This window comes from Hylobates moloch, unplaced genomic scaffold (assembly GCF_009828535.3).
Source record: "Hylobates moloch isolate HMO894 unplaced genomic scaffold, HMol_V3 SCAFFOLD_12, whole genome shotgun sequence".
Taxonomy (NCBI): domain Eukaryota; kingdom Metazoa; phylum Chordata; class Mammalia; order Primates; family Hylobatidae; genus Hylobates; species Hylobates moloch.
Genome location: NW_026652287.1, coordinates 65,475,588 through 65,498,138, shown reverse-complemented (window position 1 = coordinate 65,498,138; position 22,551 = coordinate 65,475,588). Strand labels below are relative to the sequence as shown.

Below are 22,551 nucleotides of genomic sequence, written 5' to 3'. Positions count from 1 at the left end.
GGCATTTCGAGGAGAGGGAAGAGTCAAGATTTAGGTAAGAGTATGAGAGAAAAAGCATATCAATGATTTGTTAACTCTCACTGTGCTGATTTGGTGTATAAAACACAAGTTTCAAGGAAAGAGTATGAATTGACAGGGGACTGGGGCTGAGATACCAAATGGAGATGAAGAGAGAAAAATGAGAGAAAGTGCTCATTACAATGAAAAGCACTAGAATCTTGGTTTCCCTGTTGAACATGCTAAGCTCAATTCTCAAGTATTCCCTAGTTATTAATAAATAGTGGAAATAGCAAATTTGACTGTATGGCACTTCCATGTTAAAAGTGCATTCTCATTTCACTGCCAGCAAACTCTGTCAGTTTATTAAAGAGCTAAAAATGAACCCTGAACTGATTTGATCTATTGCCTAGAAAATATGAAACAGGCCTAAAAAGCAAATCTTGTATTATTTTACCACATTCTATGCAGGTTTAGGTAATATCAAGGCTGACAGCTCAGATTGCTTTTCCTTTCTATAAACAATTGATGCCAAACTTTTAGGCATCCACAGCTAAGATGAACCAGTAAAAATACATATGCTTGCCCAATGGACACAGGAAAACACCCACTTCTGCCTGCCAAAATAGTCAAGGTGCTGTCCAACAGGAACCAGTGCTCTCGGTGACCAGTGTGTGTGCACAATTACTGATCTCAGATGCAGCTCCAGCACTTGGATCACTTGGCATTTAAGAGATGAAGTTTTCATATATCTAAAAGCCTTAGCTGTGTGTGTGTGTGTGTGTGTGTTTAATGAGAGAATGCAGCTATCTGGGAAAAATAAATGATATTGCCTTTGCTAATAATCTCTTGAGCATCTTTAGAAAATATTTCTATGTATTCTACACCAAAAATAAAGCATAGTGAGGATATATTTGAAGGTGTTTAAGAATGAGTTATATGATCTTAATTTCCCAAATCATATTTTAAAAATCCAAATTACAGTAATTGAGTCTGTTGAACTGGGTGAGTTTTCAACCTGTAGTTTCATTTGCTAATCTGGAACTAGTATTCTGGTTAAATAAAAAGGTAAACACTGATTCTAGGTGTGTCCCTATTCCAAGGCAAAAAAAAAAAAAAAAAAAAAAAAAATAAGGGGGGAAGCCAAATAAAAAAAAAAAAAAAAAAAAAAAAAAAAAAAAGCAGTGAGGAAGAGAAATTATAGTTAGAAAAAGACAATGAAAACTATTTGCTAATAAATATATGGGTTGACGATGGGGGTAGAAAAATTCTCAGAAACGGTTTGAGTCCCCTGAAAGTGACAGTTATGGCTTCATCATACTTGCCACAAGGTATTCTGGAAGAGTCACAGCAGCCTTAGGTTACTGAGGGAGAAGCATCATCTCAAAACATAGAAAGGTGTTCATCTGTATCTGTGGCACCACATACATGCCCACCCCAATGCCGGCAAAGCCATTTGTCTGAGGGAAGCCTAACCATGCAGTGCCATTCGAGCCTCCTCCCAGGTAAACCTAGTCTCCCAGAAAGGACTGTTACCCGGTTTCTTTGAAAAGCGCACAAGCCTTGAAGGCTCCTCCCTGAGAGGATGCGCGTGGAGCCCATTCTTTGCAACTTCTAGCCCTGGGAAAGCTGGGAGGATAAATGGAAGTTGCCAGAGAAGCATTGTTTCTTTAGCTGCCTGCAAGTTCTGCCTCCCAGGCCCCAGCCAACTGGCAATGTGTTGGGGTCTCTCAGCACAACTGGTTGTAACTGAAACAAACTGGTTGCTCGATGAAGAAATCTCTGAGACCTGCTGTTAATGATTTATTTGAGGATAGAATCTTTAGTGTGCATTTTGAATGTTGTTTTTAATGGTTATGTGTTTCTTTATTTCACAGGTAAATGTACCTGAATATTCTGGTCTTCATTCTGAAGAGCATCAGATGAGAGAAAAAATTTGAATTCTCACAAGAATCCTTTATCACCTAAGCCTCCCATTCAGAAAAGCTGGCAACTAAAGAACCTGCAGAGAACCAAGGGAAAGGACCCCCTAAAATAAATGTTTGAGCATCAAATTTAACATAATTCCTTAAAATCTGACTGCAGTTCTCAATTGTATACATAAGAAACACAAATAGTGTATTCAACACAGTTACATTTTTCTGCACTGATGTATTTCCCACTGTCTTAGACGTTTTTCTCCTAGCTATTCCTAGGATGTTTGGGCTTTATTATTGTCATTTTCTCTTAAGTGTTTGATCTATGAAATGAAGCATTTTCAAAGCAGGGCTTTTACACTTGGGCACATGGGGCAGGATGGGAAAAGTTTTAAGAAGAAAAGCGATTTACTTTGCCAGTAGTATTCTGTTTTCTCCCACTGTTATTGAAGACACTTGTGTGTAAGTGGGGGCTTTTTTTCCTCTGTGCTTGTGATATTAATCTTTTGCCAAGGAAATTACTGTGAAGTCACCAGTTTAGCATTATGATTTTACTGAAAGATCAAGAAAAAGAGAGATGGGCTGTGAGTCTGAAGCCCTATTGTAACACATGTGTATCTTTAATCATCAGCAATATGTGAGTTGTCATCTGTAGAAGATTAATAAGGTTTGGGGTTTTTACCAAAAACTGCTTAACTTTTGAAAAATACTTTCTATTGGTGCATATTTACCTTTCTGTTCATTTGGCTGACTTAGAACAAATTAATAATGATCTTAAACAAACTTAAGGGACTATACCATAGACTCAAGCAGTAATAGCAGCACTCATAAATAGACTCCAACGTGGGTAAATTCAGAGATCTGATGGTTTCCTTAAAAAAAATTACAAAAAGTTAAGTGATTTATTAGTCTCCCATTTGCTCCAGCTGGAGAATTTTGATCTGAAGAAGGAAGAATTCCCCAGGTATTCTAGAAGGAACTTACTTCACTGAACTGCAGGTTAAACTGTGGAAATCTTACCTCTTTGCACTGAATTTAAACTCCTGACAAAGCGCTGCTTAACAGGCTGGGGTTGGAGGATTAGGGAGAGGCTGTCAAATAATTATTCGTAGCAGTTAGTGAAACTGGAATAGAAGCAATGTATTTTATCACTAGTTGAAAATATAAATTAAATTAAGGAAAATTGTTTATAGCTGAAAATTGTTACAAGACGGCTGCAGCTGGAGGGAAAATACATGTGCCCACCAAAGCGAGTAAATTTAAGATGAAGATCCTCTTTGGAAGAGATAACTGAAATGTAATTCCTCAATTCAGTAGGTGGAATAACAAAAGAGAACAAATAAAATTGCAACAAAAATCAGAATATAACAGGGTACCCATAAGCAACAATTATAATGAAGACAGTGAAGAATCTCTCCGACCCTTGCTTGTTTTCAGTGCTGTCAATGCAAAGGTTAGGCAGTGTGCTGTTTCCTACACAACAATTCTTTTAGAAGAACCTCACTGCAAGACTTCTAGAAAAAGTGGTGACAGGACTGAACCAATCTTAACTCTCTCAGTAAATCTTTACTAAAAACATTATCTGAGAAGTCACTGGACACATGGATAAACATGTACTGTAAAGAGGTGGTAGGCTACTGGCTCCCAATGAATCTACAATTCCTATGCAAATATGGGGCCTAATTCACTGCATGCATGGTGTCATCCCTACCACAATTTTTTTTAAAAAAGGATCCTAAGCACTAAAGTGAGAATTAGGTAGGAACCAAAAGAACAATGAAATATTGCCATATTGCCAAACTGCTGATCAGGTTGAGTTGATTTAGGTTTTGTCCATGAAGGCTCAGTTCATTTGTAGAAGTTGGCAGTTAAAGGTTCTTCATATTTAGATATTCCATCTTTACCAAAAGGAAAGAAATACGCCACATAACATATCCGACTGAAAATGTCTACAACACACTAAAAGCATCTAATAGATTTTTTATAATACAAACCATATTGAGGCAATTCAGTCCAGAGAAAAGACAAGCCACGTAAATTAAGAATACAAGAATTTTAGAAAGAGAGCAAACCAGAGTAGTTACCCACATTATCTCACCAGCAAAATAATAATAATAATAATAAAATAAAACCCTTAAATAGGAGAAGTTGGCTGCATAAATGTCTTCTTTTGAGAAGTGTCTGTTCATATCCTTCACCCACTTTTTGATGGGTTTGTTTGTTTTTTTTTCTTGTAAATTTGTTTAAGTTCTTTGTAGATTCTGGATATTAGCCGTTTGTCAGATGGATAGATTGCAAAAATTTTCTCTCATTCTGTAGGTTGCCTGTTCAGTCTGATGATAGTTTCTTTTGTTGTGCAAAAGCTCTTTAGTTTAATTAGATTCCATTTGTCAATTACACCATGGAATACTATGCAGCCATAAAAAAGGATGAGTTCATGTCCTTTGCAGGGACATGGATGAAGCTGGAAGCCATCATTCTCAGCAAACTAACACAGGAACAGAAAACCAAACATCACATGTTCTCACTCATAAGTGGGAGTTGAACAATGAGAACACATGGACACAGGGAGGGGAGCATCACACACCAGGGCCTGTCAGGGGATTGGGGGCTAGGGGAGGGATAGCATTAGGAGAAATACCTAATGTAGATGACAGGTTGATGGATGCAGCAAACCACCATGGCATGTGTATACCTATGTAACAAACCTGCACGTTCTGCACATGTTTCCCAGAACTTAAAGCATAATAAAAAATAATAAAATAAAATAAAATAAACAGGAGAAGTTCTGAGCAGGAGAAGAGACTACATGAACTGAAAAACTGTAAGGTAAAAGAAGATAAACAGATAATGAAAAAATAGTGCCAAAAATGAGAAACTAGGAAGTAAAACACAAGTGACTGCTCTAGCATGGGAACTATTAAATCTTTTATTTTATCAAGTCAAGGTAAAAAAAGATGCCTGAGAAAAAGGAAAATTAAAAAAAAGAAAGAAAATTATAAAACAAAAGGAAAATAAATAAATGTGAATGGAACACACAAATAAAAGACAGAGAAACTGAAATGAAAGATACCCAGTCCACTTGAATTCAGTACGCCATTTCGTGCTTAGGTGGCAGATACCCCCTCCTCCATCCACAAGGGCAAGGGTGTGGCACACATACCATTCGTTAGTGCTAGAACCTCATTCTCTCCTGCATAGAACTTACTTTACTCCAAAGCGTGTATTTTCATACATGCCTTAGCGGAACAAATTCCTCTCCCTCTTTTCTTTAAATTTAAGAGTTCTATTTAAGAAAGGGTCAAACACTTTCTAAATATGAGAAGTGAAGGTTGTGGAAAAAGAAGCCAAAAGGGAGCAGGTCAGTGTTGGTTCATCACACAACTGTTAAGAAAGAACAAGAACAGTCACCTTGGGCTTTAACTGCGAGGCCAACGGCTATGCTTGGTTTAGCCTGACTTCTTTTAGGAATGTTGCCTAATTTTGGCATTGTTTGTGGGTTTAATTTCTCTTTGGTCACTGTAGGACATCTTCATAATGATCTTTCCTAGACTACTACTGATGTTATGTCTCTGACTGGCACAGAGAAAGAAAGAAGCTTATTCCAACAGTGAATTATAAGAATTTGTCACAAAGAGATTAGAGAGTAGGGCCATAAGGAAAGTTAATATCTTATGCTTCATTTTTCTGTGCCTTTTAAATTTAGTTTTCATAAGATTCAATGTTTGAAAATGGGTTCTGAGTGAAAACGAGTTAAAACGATCATGTAACAGCATTTGTAGCTTGAAAAAGAAAATTAAAGAAACAACTATTAGTCTTAAAAGAGGTTTACTAAATACTGTGTACCTAAGTTACAAATTAATGTGAGCCATCCTACTTATAGTTTACCTTTTTGTGACAGTTATAAAATCATCAATCAAATTTAATTGAATTTAAAACTAAATTGCAGGCTGGGCACGGTGGCTCACGCCTATAATCCCAGCACTTTAGGAAGCTGAGGCAGGTGGATCACTTGAGCTCGGGAGTTCAAGACCAGCTGGGCAACATGGTGAAACTCCGTCTCTACCAAAAATACAAAAAATTATCCAGATGTGGTGGTGTGTACCTATGGTCCCAGCTACCTGGGAGGTTGAGGTAAGAGGATTGCTTGAGCTCGGCGGGTGGAGGTTGCCATGAGCCAAGATCATGCCACCGCACTCCAGCCTGGGTGACAGCATGAGACCCCATTTCAAAAACAAAAAACAAACAAGCAAACAAACCCCCAAACTAAATTGCATTAAGCCAACTGCTGGAAGATAATGAGATTTTTTAATTTTAATGACTCTTTTCAACCTGTCTATCTATCTAGGCACCATAAAGAGCTCTGGAGAGTACCCTAATTCAAGTCTCAGCTCTGCCACTGAAATCCACATAAGCTGACCCAAGTTCAATTGCTCTCTTTGTGCCTCAGTTTCCTCAACTGTAAAATAACAGAGAAAAAAAAGGACCTACCTCAGAAGGTTATTGTGAGCATTAACCAGAGGAGCTTTTAAAAATGCTGCACCCCACACTAAACCTGTCCAATTACATTAGACCCTCTGTGGGTGAAACCCAGCACCAGAAAGTTCCACTATCACCATCAGAGACTCCATTCTGAGAAACAAGAGTGAGCTGAAAATGTGATTCAGATAAAATATGAAGTCTAATTTTCAAGACAGAGAGTAGTCCTCACACTTGGAGGACAGGAAACTTGCCAGTCTTTTTTTTTTTTTTTTAATAAAAACAAAAATTCATCAGATGGTTAGGTACAAACTAACCTCCCTACCTACTTGGTAGTAAATATGCCACCTACTCCCTAAACATCTTGTGCTGGTGGAGGGGGTTAAAGAAAAATGGATAAAGGGCAGGTAAAGAATGCTGAGGGAGGCCCATATGGCAATCACTTTGCTATTACAGCTGCCTGATCATGCCCCTGTACCTCTGATATGTCCAACAGATTCCCCAATAAAATACCCTGTGGTGTCAATAACTTTCAGTGCCACAATATTGCAGACTTTACATTTCACTTATTTAAAGCAGATTAAAAGAACAAGATTGCCTTCCATAGAATATGCCGCTGCTCTTATTCCATGTAGATGGAGATTCTATGTCTCTGTGTTTAAGCACAAAATACCCATAAGTTCAAGTCTCTCGATTGTGGGTTTCAGATTAACTATTTTTGCCTCCTCCTCAACACTTGCTCATTTGCTTCCTTAAAGCCAGCATTAATTTGGTTAGAGCAGATGGACAGAACTAATTAGGAAATTCTTGGAAATGAGGATGTCTGTATATCAGGAGAAGCAGAAAAGGAATTACCTTATCTCATATAGCCAACCTACCACTGAACTTTCACTTCCCACAGCGTCTCTTCAACCACCTTCCTCACACCCACCCAAGAAAAGCCATTTCTGAGGTCTTCCTTGATTGTGTTTGGATCACTGCCATTAAAGGCATTCTGACTGAACAGTGGGTACACAGAACTGCAAAGAGAGGGAGATTATCAAAATATGAGGTTACACAAAGCCACATAATGAAATCTTCATATGCCCCAAGAACAGCCCACTCTTCAATTTACTGAGCCAATTGAAGATGATTTTTTTCCTACCAATGATTTTGTTTAATAGTGGTGAAGCCAATAACTGACATTTTACTTATTTATTTATTTATGAGACAGGGTCTTGCTCTGTTGCCCAGGCTGGAGTACAGTGGCATGATCACAGCTCACTGCAGCCTGGACCTCCTGGGCTCCAGTGATTCTCCTGCCTCAGCCCCCTGAGTAGCTAGAACTACAGGCGTATGCTACCATGCCCTGCTAAGTTTTAAAATATTTTCTGTAGAGACAAGTTCTCACTGTGTTGCCCAGACTCGTCTTGAACTCCTGGCCTCAAGTGATCCTCCCCACTTGGCCCTCTCAAAGTATGAGATTACAGGTTTGAGCTATCATGCCAGCCTTAACATTCCACTAGACTTGCTAAACACCTGAACATAGGCATCCCTTGGACTTCATATAAACTTTGTCATGCTTGTCTGTCCTTGTGACCAGTCACTTGGCCTTAGTTGCTATATTTAGCACAACCAGGAGTCCTGAAAGTGTGTGCAATGCAGAGGGAGCAGCGTATTGGGTTTTCAGAAAGGATGAACTCACCTGAGAGCAGCTTGTTTCCACCCTGTGCATCCCGTAGGAAAAGTCATCTGTGAATGTGATTGCCTCAGAACTGATCACATCGTGGAATGAAGGCCAACCTGGGGCACAGCAGGCACAAGAATCAAAGCAGAGAGGAGAGATACACAGCCTTGGGTTAGAATGCATTTTAAAGAAATACTAAGCAAATAATGAAAATCCTTAGTGTATGTTTAACTTTTCAACCTGAAAAAAGAAAGGTCAAAAGCTGAAGGAAAATATATTTTACAAGAGTACAGTTATTTTTCAACCCTTTCCTCACAGTCAGATTACAGTTGCATTAGGGTTTGGTGCCTCATGAGACATTGTTAGACCATCCAATAGTTTTCTAGAGCATCCTTGAACTTAGAAGGCTCTCTCTCACCACTCTTTCTCTTGTCTTCAGAGTCACTCGGCATGGCCCTGAAGCACTATGAATCTTCCATTACGATGTTTTCCAAAACACAATCAATTGGTCTGGCTGTTAACTTTTCAACTATTCCATGCCTCCTTAGAAAGCAAGCTTTTTCAGTACTTAGTCTGGATAGTTAAAATTTTGTTTAAAAAAACGACTATCCTGTTGTCACCATCCTCATCTAATTTCCTGGAAAAAGGGCTATCTGGAAATCATAGCATCTATCTATTTTTATGGGCAAGAAGCTTGTTCACTTCATAGGAGGCTCATAAAACATCAGTCCTCAGACATCTCTGGGTAGCACCTTGTCTCAAAGAGCATCTAGTTCCAATTTTTATTTATTCTAGTGATTTTAAAAATATATGCACACTTTAAGAAACTTGATGGTAAATGGATCATAGGATTGTACAAATGTTTTGAGTGTACAGTCAGGTTTTATGTTCAGTACTTATGGGCATGTTTTTATGTTTCCCCAAAATATGTCTGCAGTTACTGAGCTGAAGCCTGAATCCCCAAAATGATGAAAGAGGGGCGATGTTGCTGAAGTGCTGGTGCAATTTTTTTTTCTTTTTCACAAGTCAAATTTACTTCTGCAGAAAGGAAGAAGCCCATTAAGAACCTGGTGCTTTGTGTTAATACACCTATTGAAGGAAAACAGAATGTAAACTTCAACAACATGATTTTCAGTTTCAAACAAAACAGATTAGGCCAAATCCCACAAGCTCCCCCATCCTCCACAATGCAAGAGTATAGTATTGATAGTCAGTGCTAGATTTAACACCAAGAGTGTTAACACTTTGTAATTCCTTGATTTGAGCTCAAAATTGCTACAAAGCACCAGGAAAACCTTAACCTTCCAGACTATAACCTTTCACAAAAATTAATAATGCTGAGACATATTAGCATTCTTAAGGAAATGAATTTCTTCCCATTTTCTAAATTCTAAAGAGAATTTGAATATATTCTAGGCTACAATATTTGGTTTACAATGGTTACTTGACACATTTAGGGGTTCTTCTTTGTTAACAATAAAGTGCCAATTGCTAGTGAAAACAGGTTTAATGGTGATATTTGAGGACATTGAAAAATAAAGTCATTTATCTATGAAAAGAAAGAAAACATTCTGTATTTTCCTTTTTAACCTTCAAGGGCATAACTCATTTAATCGCAATTTAAGGCAACTGATATTATGGGAGGGAAACACTTGATTTAGTAGTAAACAGGTAAACAGGTTTAGGAGTTTCATTGTTGTATTAAATTTACCATAAAGCTACCTTACCCCAGCACCACATAGTCCTATTTCTAGAATTCAAAATAGGTATGGAGAAATAGATATACACACGTATATATTTTTCCTTTATGCTACATTGCATCTTATATTTATTTATCTTGTTCTAGGCATCACCCTGGATTTGTAATTTATTTTCATGCTTTCCTCCCTTACTAGTTAGTGAACACCTTGAAGGCAGAGTCTAAACTCACTGACCTGAGTATTCTCATTGCCTAACACGGTGTCCAGTACAAAGGCACAACTCAAATGTTTCTTAAACTGATTTCCAGTTAGCCTTAAATAAGCAAATGAGATAAATAATTACAGCACATCAGAGAGTTCCACAAGAAAGAGAGAGAATAAAATCATTACAGACTAATTTAGGAAATATCAATGCTAGTTTCTCACTGCACTGTCCAACTTGGCTCAATTACTGTGATTAAGCCTCTTTATGTAGGGGAGAGGTTTACTTCTTGTGTATTTAGGAGAGGAGAAACATGAAGTTCATAGAGTTCACTCATTTTACAGGGTTTTGGGGGTGGGAGGGAACAGAAGGATAAGTTACTTGCCAAGGTTACACAGGCAGTAAGTAGCAAAGCCAAAACTAGGATATGAATATTCTGACTTTAGGACTCTCTTCTTATGTTCCACTTTCTTCCTCAATTTTTTCTACCTGAATTAGATATGCACAGGATTTTCCAGAAAACTATATTTAAGAATAGAGCAGGATGAGGGAGGTTGAAACAGACTGCAGGTCTCAAAAGATTTCAGTGTTTCTGGGAAACTGTTGATGCTTGAATAGTTTGTTGTTTACCATGGCATTATTTAAACATTAGAAGAGACACTCAAAAATAAAAATAAAAATAAATAAAGATATTTCAAAACTCCCCAAAACTCACAATGTCCCTTTGCCCTGTAGAAGAGATGGCAGTTTTCAAAATGGAATATTCAATATGTCAACCCAAATCTTGATTAGTGGAGATGGACAGGAAAAACCACGCTGGAGACTGTAACTCCCTGTGGTGGAACACATTTCAAAAGAGAATCATGGCTAACTTTGGCCAATAGGGTTAACAAAGGAGAATGCTGAGTTGCTTTGCTAGACTTCTCAGAAAAAGTGACATTCTATACAAAAAGTGCATCAGAAAGGTAAGTACTTAATGACAATCAAACTAAGAAGGACATTCCCCCAATAATAAACTGCCTTATGGCAGAGAAGCCACAGTGATGACAGCACTTTGAAAGCAGAATTCCCTCATCATGTGAAAGTATTTAAAGAAGGAACTCTTCACTGCTGTAAAAATCCTCAAAGGAAACCTTGCCCCCACTCCTAATAATAAGGAAAGTGCTTCAAAGGGTGATAGGCAGAGACTGAAGCAATCTGTGTCTTGTTGAGAAAATTATCTTGAATAAAAGGGAGGGGGGAGGGGAGTGTGTTTATGTCAATTTTGACATTAAAGAAAGATCATCCATCCTCCTTTCTCTAGGATTTTCCTTTTGGCCTTCTAACAAAACATTATTTGTTTTGGATGCATTCCATGCACTTTTTAAAAGAAAAGTCATGTGAAAACCTGTATAAACAGAGTCGGTTCACCCCACCCCCAATACATCCCTTAGTTTCTATTTGATAAGATTGGATTAGGCCTATTATCATTTCATTTCAAAGAATATAAACTGTACTTTTTAGATATTAGCCTATTATTATCAAGGATGCCTTATTTTCAATAGTTTCACCCTTCAAAGAATTCCTATCTCCAGATAGCAAATAAATATATGTAGTACAACTGAAGCAGGCAAGTTGAAATATGGCAGTTCTGCCTCAGTTTTATTCACCCATCAGGCCACATTCATCTGCAGATATAACATCATACTACTCATATCATGTGAAGCAACTCCAGAATATGCTCATTTTCATCTCAAATGTAAGAGCAAGTGATCCAGATTAGTTGTTGTAGCTTCTTTGGTGCTTGCTATATCATCTACACTAGAATGGATTTTTTTTTTAGATTGCAGTATAAATAATTATTCCCCCTCCAATCCATAATGTAGCTTAATAAATCTGTTTCAAGTCTACCTGAGCCCATAATTGAATAATGGCATAGCTCTCCACAAGTAGTATTCTGTTGACAAATTCTAAATGTTTCACGACAACTGCCTCATAAGTAAAACTTTCTTAGCTCTCCGTCCCAATCAATTCCACCTTCTTTAAAAAAATCTGTGAAACATGTTGTTAAAGTTAGCAACAGAGTGTAAACAAGTTGAAGCCAATTCTATCTGGACCATGTCTAGAAAATGTGGCCCTCATTGTCCTATTCTTAATTTAACAAGAATTGCTATACAGCTTCCACTTCCCCTAATCCTTCCCCACCCTAAAATAAAAATTAGAAACCTTGCTAGTCAGCTACATGACTCATCAGTAGAACCTAGCAGAAACTACTCATGAATGAGAACTTATTGAATTGAAAGGTAATTACACATGTTTCGTTATTTTCAGTAAAGTAAGTTTGAATACAGTGAATCCCACTGGATTTGGGTGATGGTTCAATAATGATGATACATATTTTAGCACAGTTTTGGTGAGGCAAGCTGGAGGTACAGGTCCTTATTTGTGTGTGTATCAGTCCTCACAGCTCTCTAATTCCAAGGCCATATTTCAAAATTTGTAGTATTCAGATTATTTGTAGCTGGAATCTGCTAACCTCACTGACCACAATTTACCTTATTACCTAATTCAAAATAAATAATCCAACTCTCTATGTAGTCCCCCTGCAAACAAGAATTGTTTGAAGCTTAGAGTCCTGACTCTTGCCAAATTATTTAATATTCACTTTGTAGGGGTGGATAATGAGGTCAGGACATCAAGACCATCCTGGCTAATACAATGAAACCCTGTCTCTACTAAAAAGAAAAAAAAAAAAAAAAAACAAAAACAAATTAGCCAGGCGTGGTGGGGGCTGCCTGTAGTCCCAGCTACTCGAGAGGCTGAGGCAGGAGAATGGCGTGAACCCAGGAAGTGGAGCTTGCAGTGAGCCGAGATCGCGCCACTGCACTCCAGCCTGGGCGACAGAGCGAGACTCTGTCTCAAAAAATAAAATAAAATAAAATATTCACTTGAACTGATGCTTCAGGTATAACGTCTATCTCATTTAAAAAATGATTCTTTATTCCCCTTCAAAGACCCATTTGGTTGCAATACAGTCTTCCAAAAATTTAAGTGGCAATCAACCAAATATGTGCATGTGGTAGAAAATCAAACAAGATGGCTCATAATGAGACATTACCTGTCAATTCCGCCATACCCACAGGAAACCATGATAAATAGATTTTCTGTTTCTTTAAAACTATGCTTATGCTGCTGTCTCTTGATTATTTCATTTTAAACCTGTGCTGTCCAATACAGTAGTTATCAGTCACGTCATTGTTTAAATTTGAATTAATTAAAATTAAATAAAATTACAGTTTCTCAGTCACACTAGCCACATTTCAAGTTCTCAGCAGTTACAAGTAGCTAATGGCGACCACATTAGACAGCACAGATATACATATAGAACATTTCCACCAAGATTTCCACAGACATAGAACATTTCCATCCTTGCACAGTGCTGTTTTAGACATTACAAATTCATTTCTTCTTATGAAAGATTAAGATTTAGTACTCATACCTACATAATCTCCCCTCCATTCCCCTTTCCAATCTTTTAATACTCAGGTTATTTTTAATTTCTTTAAAACCTCATTGGGTAATGTCTGCCTCTTGAACTAGAATGTGAGTAAAAATAAAAGCAGGGAGTCTGTTTCATTTACCACTGTACTGGCAACAAACCAAAAAAGTGCCTGCTACATAAAAGGTGTTCCAAAAAAACTATCTCATAAATGAACAATCGAATGCATGAATATCTAGCTTAAGTAGATATTTAGTAGCTTAAGACAATACCATTCAGCTCCCCACTCTGTAAGACGGCCTTAGCACCCTCATCTTCCCTCGACCTATCCTTTGCCCCATTCCAATGACCAACCATAATTAAGTCCTCTGTGCTTTTCTACAGATTCTAAGAGCTGAAAACTAATAAACATTATTTGTATTATTCTGCCAAATCCTTACCGCAACAAGTAATCCTAGGAGACCAAAAATCAAATTGATTTTCCATTTTTTATACAGCAACACTTGTTAAAAGGCATGCCACACTTCTTTTTATTTTTTTTGGATTATGACTTTATTACACAACTGTACAAACTTCTGTATTCAAAATTTTACTTTTTGAGTTTTTAATTACAAACATTTCAAGCATATGCAAAAGTATACTAATAATAGACTAGGTATCCACAATTTAACAGATGTTCACTGCCCAGGTTTCACAGATATTACCTTGTTTTCTATATTGGCTTCAGGTTTCTTTCTCCCCCTCTTTCTTTGACAATTACAGCAGATCTGCCTCTAACCTTGTTCCCTACTCTTATGCCTCCTAGTACTCCAAAGACAATTACTTACCTACCATTCCCACATTTATTTTAATTAATCTTCACATATGTCTATATCCAGAAACAAAACATACCGTTTTAAATGTTGAGAATTTTATATAAATGGCATTGCATTGTAGGTATTTTTTGGCAACTTATTTTTTCACATTATTATCATCTCTGGCTTTCTTGGTAAAAGTATCATCTTATTTTATAAACAAAGTATCTTTTCAAATATTTCTGAGAATATTAACTAGAGAGTTGTTTTATTTTAGTTTTTCTATGATTCTCTAAAATATCTCTGCTCCTTCTGGGGCAATTGTTCTCTTTATCTTGATTTTTAAATTTTAAGCTCTTAGTTTCCTTCATATGTCTTTGGGGATCTTTGATCAACAGTTCCTATTTAAACATTGAGGCCAAGGTCAGTTATCCTACACATCTGATGGAGGTTTTCTCTGCTATTAGATGTAGTATGGGTTTGTATCCTTAGTAAGCCTTTCCTCTGAATATAAAAGCTGCCTGGGAACTCCAGGACTGCTGTCGTCAGTTGCTGATGGACAAGGCTTCATCCTGGGGTTCCCTGAATACCTCAGTGGGGAACGGTTTACTCTGGAATATCAACACCTCAATAGCAACCCCAATTATCCCAGACAGGCTGTTTAATATCTTAAGAGAGCAGTCTTCCAGGCTTGTTTTCTTGTGGGTAACTAATGATCTATCATTCTAAATATGAAGATAAGCAAAATGTAAAACTAGTCTAGTTGTTCTTTAGACTTTCAGTTAAGCATCTTGTTGTCAGGCCCCCATTTTGCTCTTGTCAATTCTGAGTTCTGAGCCTTTCTGTAATTCTGCTGGGCATCTGCAACAACTCTTGTACATATTTTGGGCTGCAGCTTTCTTTAATTGGTCATACCCACTAATGCATTTCCACCCATTATTTTTTTCTTGGGAAAACTTTGTGCTTCCTTTTCTAAAGGCTCCCTACCCCACTCCAATTCTCTTTGCAATGGATTTCTTCTACCTTTACTCCTCCTACTCCTCCTCTTCTTTTTCTTACTCTTATTTTAAAGATATCTCTTGGGAGAGAGGGGAAACAAACATGTATGCTCAGTTTATCATCTTGCATAAGAAGGCAAGATTTTTTTTTAATAAACTGCAGACTTTAGTCTCTTCATCTAATATTTTATTTGAAGAAGCAACAAATTTGAGGCATCATAATTTTTCTACTAACTACAATTACATTTTAAAAATCTTGATAAAAATGACAAAGTCAGTGTAAGTTTTACCAGCTTTAACTGGCTCAGATTTAACTCTGTGGCTAAAAACAGATTATATGTTAGCTGTAAGAGATTAACACAAACTTTTATGACATCTGCAATGGCATCTGAGTTAGAATTGGTAGGTTAGAATGGTCTCTTCATTGCCTAGTTAAGTGGAAAGGAATTTCTTAGACCACTTTTCAAGTTTATATTTGCTTTGTATTGTTTGAGAATTTCTGTATTTCTTCCCTCCTGCCATTGCAAATATAAGGACGTATCCCCCTATATGCTGATGACATGATTTCATTACCTCAAACAAACAATAGTCTCAAGAAGCAAACTAGTTCAGTCCAGACAAAGAGTAAACATGACAAAAAGAAAATCATTGGTTTTGGCAAACATTCTCCCATGCTTCATTCAGCTTTAAGAGGTACCTGAAATAAAAATGATATTTAAAATATTTATCTTGGCTGGGCACGGTGGCTCACACCTCTAATCCCAGCACTTTGGGAGGCTGAAGCGGGTGGATCACCTAAGGTCAGGAGTTCGAGACCAGCCTGGGCAACATGGTGAAACCCATCTCTACTAAAAATACAGAAATTAGCCGGGCATGGTGGTGCATGCCTCTAGTCCCAGCTACCCTGGAGGCTGAGGTGGGAGAATTGCTTGAACCTTGGAGGTGGCAGTTGCAGTAAGCCAAGATTGTGTCACTGCATTCCAGCCTGGGCAACAGAGTGAGACTCTGTCTCAAAAAAAAAAAATTACATATATGTATCTTGAAAAGTAGGGAATTTATAATATACATGAAATTAGCATAAACCTATAGACTCTAAAAATTCATGCAGATAAAAATGCAAATAAAATTTAAATGCAATGTACTATTAAAAAATTAACTTTATTTTGGTTACCAGTTATCCTGCTTTCTCATCTAGCTGTCCAGGAACCCAGTAGTTGTAAATGGTGGTGGCACTGCTGCCAGGGGCATTCTAGATAAAATGATGATTGGGGGCCACCTGAAGGCTTTTAAGCAGCCTAGTAACATGATCAAATTTGTATTTTAGAAAAATGGTTCTGAAAGCAGACTGGAGGGATTCGGGATAAGAGGGAACATGGAAACGTGTATATCAGATGAGAGACTGTACTGGAACAGAAATAATGAAGCTTTAATGGGACTGGGAAGCAGGGGAGAGTTTATAGAGCAATCAAGAGAGCAAAGTTCACTGATTTTGATGACTGCGTTACATGCAGGGCAGTGAAGAAGGGCAGGATCACGTTATTACTAGGTTTCCAGCTTGTGTGAGTAGCTGAATCATGCTAGAGATACATTTTCATGCTAGAGATACATTTTTTTTTTTTTTTTTTTTTTTTTTGAGACGGAGTCTCGCTCTGTCACCCAGGCTGGAGTGCAGTGGCGCGATCTCGGCTCACTGCAAGCTCCGCCTCCCGGGTTCACGCCATTCTCCTGCCTCAGCCTCTCCGAGTAGCTGGGACTACAGGCGCCCGCCACCACGCCCGGCTAATTTTTTTATATTTTTAGTAGAGACGAGGTTTCACCATGGTCTCGATCTCCTAACCTCGTGATCCGCCCGCCTCAGCCTCCCAAAGTGCTGGGATTACAAGCGTGAGCCACCACGCCCGGCTAGAGATACATTTTTACAGAGAAAATAACAAAATCTGTTTCTTGTGGATCTAGGAGACAAAGGAACATGTGGGCTCACAAATGAGAGCCAAGCTCAAGATGCAGATTGGAAAGTCATCACAACATAAAAGACAGTAAGGTCCTGGATAAGGATATGTAGGAGGGATGAATATAAAAGGAGAGGAGAACCAGACAGGTATTTAAATGTTAAGCAAAAGTATAAAAGTCAGTAGAGGAAAAGAAAAGAGAGCATTTCCAGAAATAGGAAGAAGACAAGGGAATCAGGACAGAGTCTGAAAAAAGAGAAAATTGCTTAAGGATGGAGGACAGACAGCAGTCACATAATCCACAGAAAGGACAAGTTAAGTAAGACCTATGAGACACTGCAGATTTCAACAATGAGTATTAGATTGGAAAGCACAGTGAAGAAGAGACTGTGAACAGAGACTACTCTTCTACAGCCTGCAGGGAAGGAAGGCTACAGGAAGAACACAATGAGGTTTATTTTAAGATATTTGGAATCAAGGTCCCTATCACTCATCCCATCTTTCTCTGTTTTCTGAAGTGTTCAAATGTTACAATATTACTTTCCTAATGGAATTTTTGTGATAAAATTACTGATATAAAAATATTTAGACATGTTAAAAAAATCTGAAGCATTACTCAAATGCTCCAAAGGATACTGAACAGAAGCCATATTTGAAGAAAGACTACAAGAATCTTTTTTATTTTTATTTTATTTTTAATTTGTTTGTTGTTGTTCCTAATTATCTTGTGGTCCACCGAACTGAGAGTCAATGGCTGTAATGCCTTAAATGACCATTGTAATCTGTTTTGCTTTTTGACACAAAGTAGGTGCTCAATCAATATGGCTGGAGCTTTAATTCTAGGTCAGGTTCCCAGGTCAAACATGTTTGCAGCACCCAGTCGTACTTTTTTTCCAAGCCATGTATCATGGTTTGCAATTATTTATTTATATGGATAATTTTGATTAATGTTTGCTTCTTTCACTAAGTACTATGAGACCACGATTACTTTATTAACTACTACAACTTCAACACCAAGCTCATGGAAATATTTCTTAAATGAATTATAAAGAAAATATCACGTATTTCATTATTTACATTATATTTACAATATCTGACTTAATTAAAAGGTAATAACTTCCCACTTAGAGCAGTCAAAATTACAGAGACAGAAAGTAGAATGATAGTTGCCAGGGGATGGTGGGAAGATGGAAAGGAGCATTATTATTTAGGGGTCCAGAGTTTCCTTTTTACAAGATAAAAAGAGTTCTGAAGTTGGAAGGTGGTGATGGTTGCACAACAATGTGAATGTATTTCATACCACTGAACTGCACATTGAAAAACAGTTAACATGCAAATTTTCTTATGTGTATTTCACCATAATAAAAAATCAGAAAAAAAAATGATGATGACTGACTATAAGCCAGGATAGAGAACCCTGCCCAGGAACTGAATCAGTGAGCTCCTTGATCTTGGACTTCCCAGCCTCCAGAACTCAGAGAAATAAATTTATTTTGTTTAAGCATGCACACACAAAAAGATAATCACTTAGCCTGAATATGGCTATCACTGGGTCAAGTGAAAAAACATTTTTAAAAATAGGCAAAGAATTTATACTGTTTTGCTTTAGACATTTTTTTTACAAATATCAAATTTATCATGTTTACTTTTCCTATCAAAAATAGTGCATTTCTTCAAAAAATGATTAACAAGTTCAGATGTACAAACGGTGTAGCCTTATCACCCATAATCATTTCAGGCATTTGAATCTGTTTAAGGACAATATGACTAAGACTGTCAAGAACACTGAGGTGTCCTTGGGCACTGTGAACATCTGGTATCTATTCTCTTTGGAGATTAATAATGTAGCTGTACTGCAGCAAGCTTTACTAATTCCTCTGAGCCCTCCACAACATTTTTAAATGGTTCCAAACACACAGGATCTCTAATTGGTATGGATTTCATCCACAGTTTTCTTGCAATCTCAAAATGTCTCGGCAACTCCTAAGCAGGAATTGACAGGGGCCAGCTTCCCTATTTCCCTTTGTGAAGGCAGCTATTAATAATATTTTTTCAGGTTCAATAAAATTACTGAACTCAAACCATTTCAACCAAAAACCTGGAGAGGGAGACTTTATTTTCCCTGGCCTGAACACTGTCTCTTGCTACTTTAAATCACAGTTAATGTTTTTAAAAATACATCTTACACAGAAGTCAGTTGTAGACCTTTAGCATCAAAGGACCAGAGCCACATCACATGTAACAGCCTGATCTTTAGCCATAATTTCTAAGTGCCATTAAAAAATGTCTCTCAAAATGGTTTTAAATTTAGTGTTGACCTAGTAACCTTGATCCAAAAACATTCAACTTTAGATGATTATTTTATTTTGCTTCCAAAAGCTCTTCAGTCCAGTGAGGCATCCATTAGGAAGCTTCACAAGGAGTTTGAAGTTTGCTTAGAATTTATTAGCTACATCAGACAGGAAGATGGTGATGTGGGTTGCTTGCTGAGCAAAGATTATTTACTGTGCTTAACTGACCTTAAAAATACCAAGTGAGATATAGGATGTGGAAATTCAAAGACATACAGATTCTACTCTCAGCAACATGCAATTCAAACTAAAAATGAAATAATGATCCATTCAACTGCAGTTCTCAATTACGGCTATTCACTACAAAGCATTATTTGGGACTCTAAGACAAACTATTACTTACATTTTTTGGTTGGGTACTTATAAAAAATGTCAGAGTAATTCCTCTCATAAATATATGTACCTGATGAAAATGTAAGATTACTTCTGAGGGGCAGTTAACTCTCAACATTCTTTCCCTTATCTAAATTTTCTCCTGACATTTTTCTCTAACTGAAACCTCTCCAACTTCTGAATAGACTTTAGATCTTTATTCTATTATATATATTTTAAGTACTAAACCTGAATTTCCTTGTTTTCATAAATCTTCTATGATCATTCAGTGATCTACAACACCTTATTATGATATGTCGAAACTTAGTCCACCTACTGAAGTTTAAATTCTGAAAACCATTCTTAAAAATACAGTTTTCAACTATCTTTAGAAACAGAATAGATTGCTCAGAAAAGCTATTAAGAACAAATATTTTAGGACAAAATAATTACTTAGAATTGTTTATATGACAAATGGTGTTTTGCCTTTGTGGCAGGCAGACACATGGCAAAATTGAAGCAATTTAGCAAATACTGTACATTCCCTAATATATTAAATTTTTTTAATAGATTACATCGAAAAGGCATGAAGAAACCTTCATCGAACCAAAGCATACTCTATTACCACCCCTTCTTTTTAAAATCCTTTAGGGAAATCTTTGCCAACCCCCAATGCTCTACTTTGTCACATATGTATCACTTTCTAATATATCATAACTGTTTATTATGCTTTTTGTCTCCTGTCTTTATTTTCCCAGCTAGAATGTAAGCTCCAGGAAGGGAAAGATAATTGTTTTGTTCCCAGTGTATTCCAAACTCCTCAAATACATTTTGGTTGAATGAATTTTCTATATACATTCCTGTCACCCTGGAAATCTGGAATTTAAAGACAATACTAGCTTTGGTTTTAAAATACACAGATACAAGTCTTTGTAGCAGAATTAGTTATAGAGTCTCCAGGTAACTTATTAATATTTATTGAAGAGTCTGGCACCTGATGACAGTCTTCTCTAAATCACAAACAACTGCCTACATTCTAGGAAACCTCACTGAAGGTAACCTACATACCACTCCTCATATTGACAGCTCTAGGAGTACCTCAGAGAACTAAAACTAAGTTCATAGAGCCGGGGTCCTGCATCAAGACCTGTAGGTACAAGGGGCCCTTGCAATTTGACGGTTTCAATGGCTTTAAAACTGACCACTGACAAGCTTAAAATGCATTAAAATTAGATGTCATCACATGAAGAATGTCGAACCTCAGATGGATAAATTTGGCAAAGACACCATGGTACTGTAGTCATATTTTAATGTGTCCACTGGACCTCTGTTACCAAAAAAAAAAAAATGAAATTCAATAAAGGTCCAAGCATACCCATAATATAATCCATGACCTACACTTTGACATATTATTTTGTCAGTTGTGCAGTAATATTTAAGTCTTACTCCACTAAATGGTAAATGATTAACAGGCAAAAGATATAGCCCCTTAGTACTGAGTAGGCACTAAATAGATAACTTGTTAAATAAGTGAGCCAACCTGGGGCTGAAGAAAATATTAACAAAAATTGTGAAAATGATACTACAATCAATCAATCAATGTTTATATTTCAGATATTTGTAATAAACATCACCACTCAAGTATTTATTACTACTTATGTCACTAGACCATAGTAATCCATAGGTTACTATTTCTTGATAGTATACTGTGGGCACCTATGAAATCTCTGATCTTATCTAGTTTGGGTGGCACAAAAGTTTGGAAGCCTTAGTCAGCATCCACAAACAGAAAGCACTGTAGCACTATTATAGCATTATATAGTCTTTTGATATTTGGCTTCCTTTTAGTGTTTAAAAAATTACAAAAGTCTCAGGAAGGTATTATTAAATTTTTATGCATTGTTATTTGTAATGGCTGTTTCACACAATTTTTACCTCTCAATTAACCTCAACTTTTTGCTCAGTCCCTGATGTTTCCCTTGGTTTCTGGCCTCTAAGATACCTTAATGTTATTACTTTCTTAATGTATTGTTGCTTTTTAAAAATCTTATATGCACATTTATTAACCACATATAAATGCATAATTGTGAATATATCATACATATCTTAAGTACAAACTTTATTCTCTTTTTTTCTTGGTCCCTTTCCCCATCTTAAAGAAAACCTATGTTAACAACCTAATGAGGGTTCTACTACATTTTTGTTCATGTTTGTATAGCCATACAAAATAATAGATATCTACATACACATAAGTGTAAATGTTCTAGTAGCTGCATAACATTCCACTGTGCAACTGACTCCTGAATGACTTTGCTTCCAACTGTTTTTCCTCTATGAAACATAGGGCAATGACATCCTTGCATATATGCTCTTACATCTGGTGGAATTTTCTATCATCATGGAACAAATTCTTAGGCCAAAGGGTAAATGTTAGACCAAAGAGTATTTTGCATTAAATAGATATTTCTAGATAGCTGTCCAAAATGAATACAGTTGAATACTCTTTTCTCCATGCCTTCAGCAACAATAGGTGTTGTAGCTTTTATAAATTTCCAGTAAATTATTACCAGTAGCTCACTTAAACAAAATTTGTATTTCATTGACTATGTGTAAGGTAGACAGCTCTTAATGTTGGCGATTTGAATTTGCTCTTCTGGAACTTGCATCTTCATATTCTTTGTCCATTTTCTATTGGGTTAGTTGTTGTTT

General features: G+C 36.8%; 1 protein-coding gene across 2 annotated transcripts in view; it reads right to left on the bottom strand.

The window, feature by feature from the left end:
* Positions 1 to 22,551, bottom strand: part of MSRB3 (methionine sulfoxide reductase B3) — a 200,525-nt gene that overhangs the window by 5,024 nt on the left and 172,950 nt on the right. For both annotated transcript variants that reach the window (XM_032170657.2, XM_032170659.2), the window contains one exon: positions 8,077 to 8,174. In XM_032170657.2, the coding sequence (XP_032026548.1) occupies positions 8,077 to 8,174 (98 nt within the window). The remainder of the gene's footprint in view (positions 1 to 8,076; positions 8,175 to 22,551) is intronic.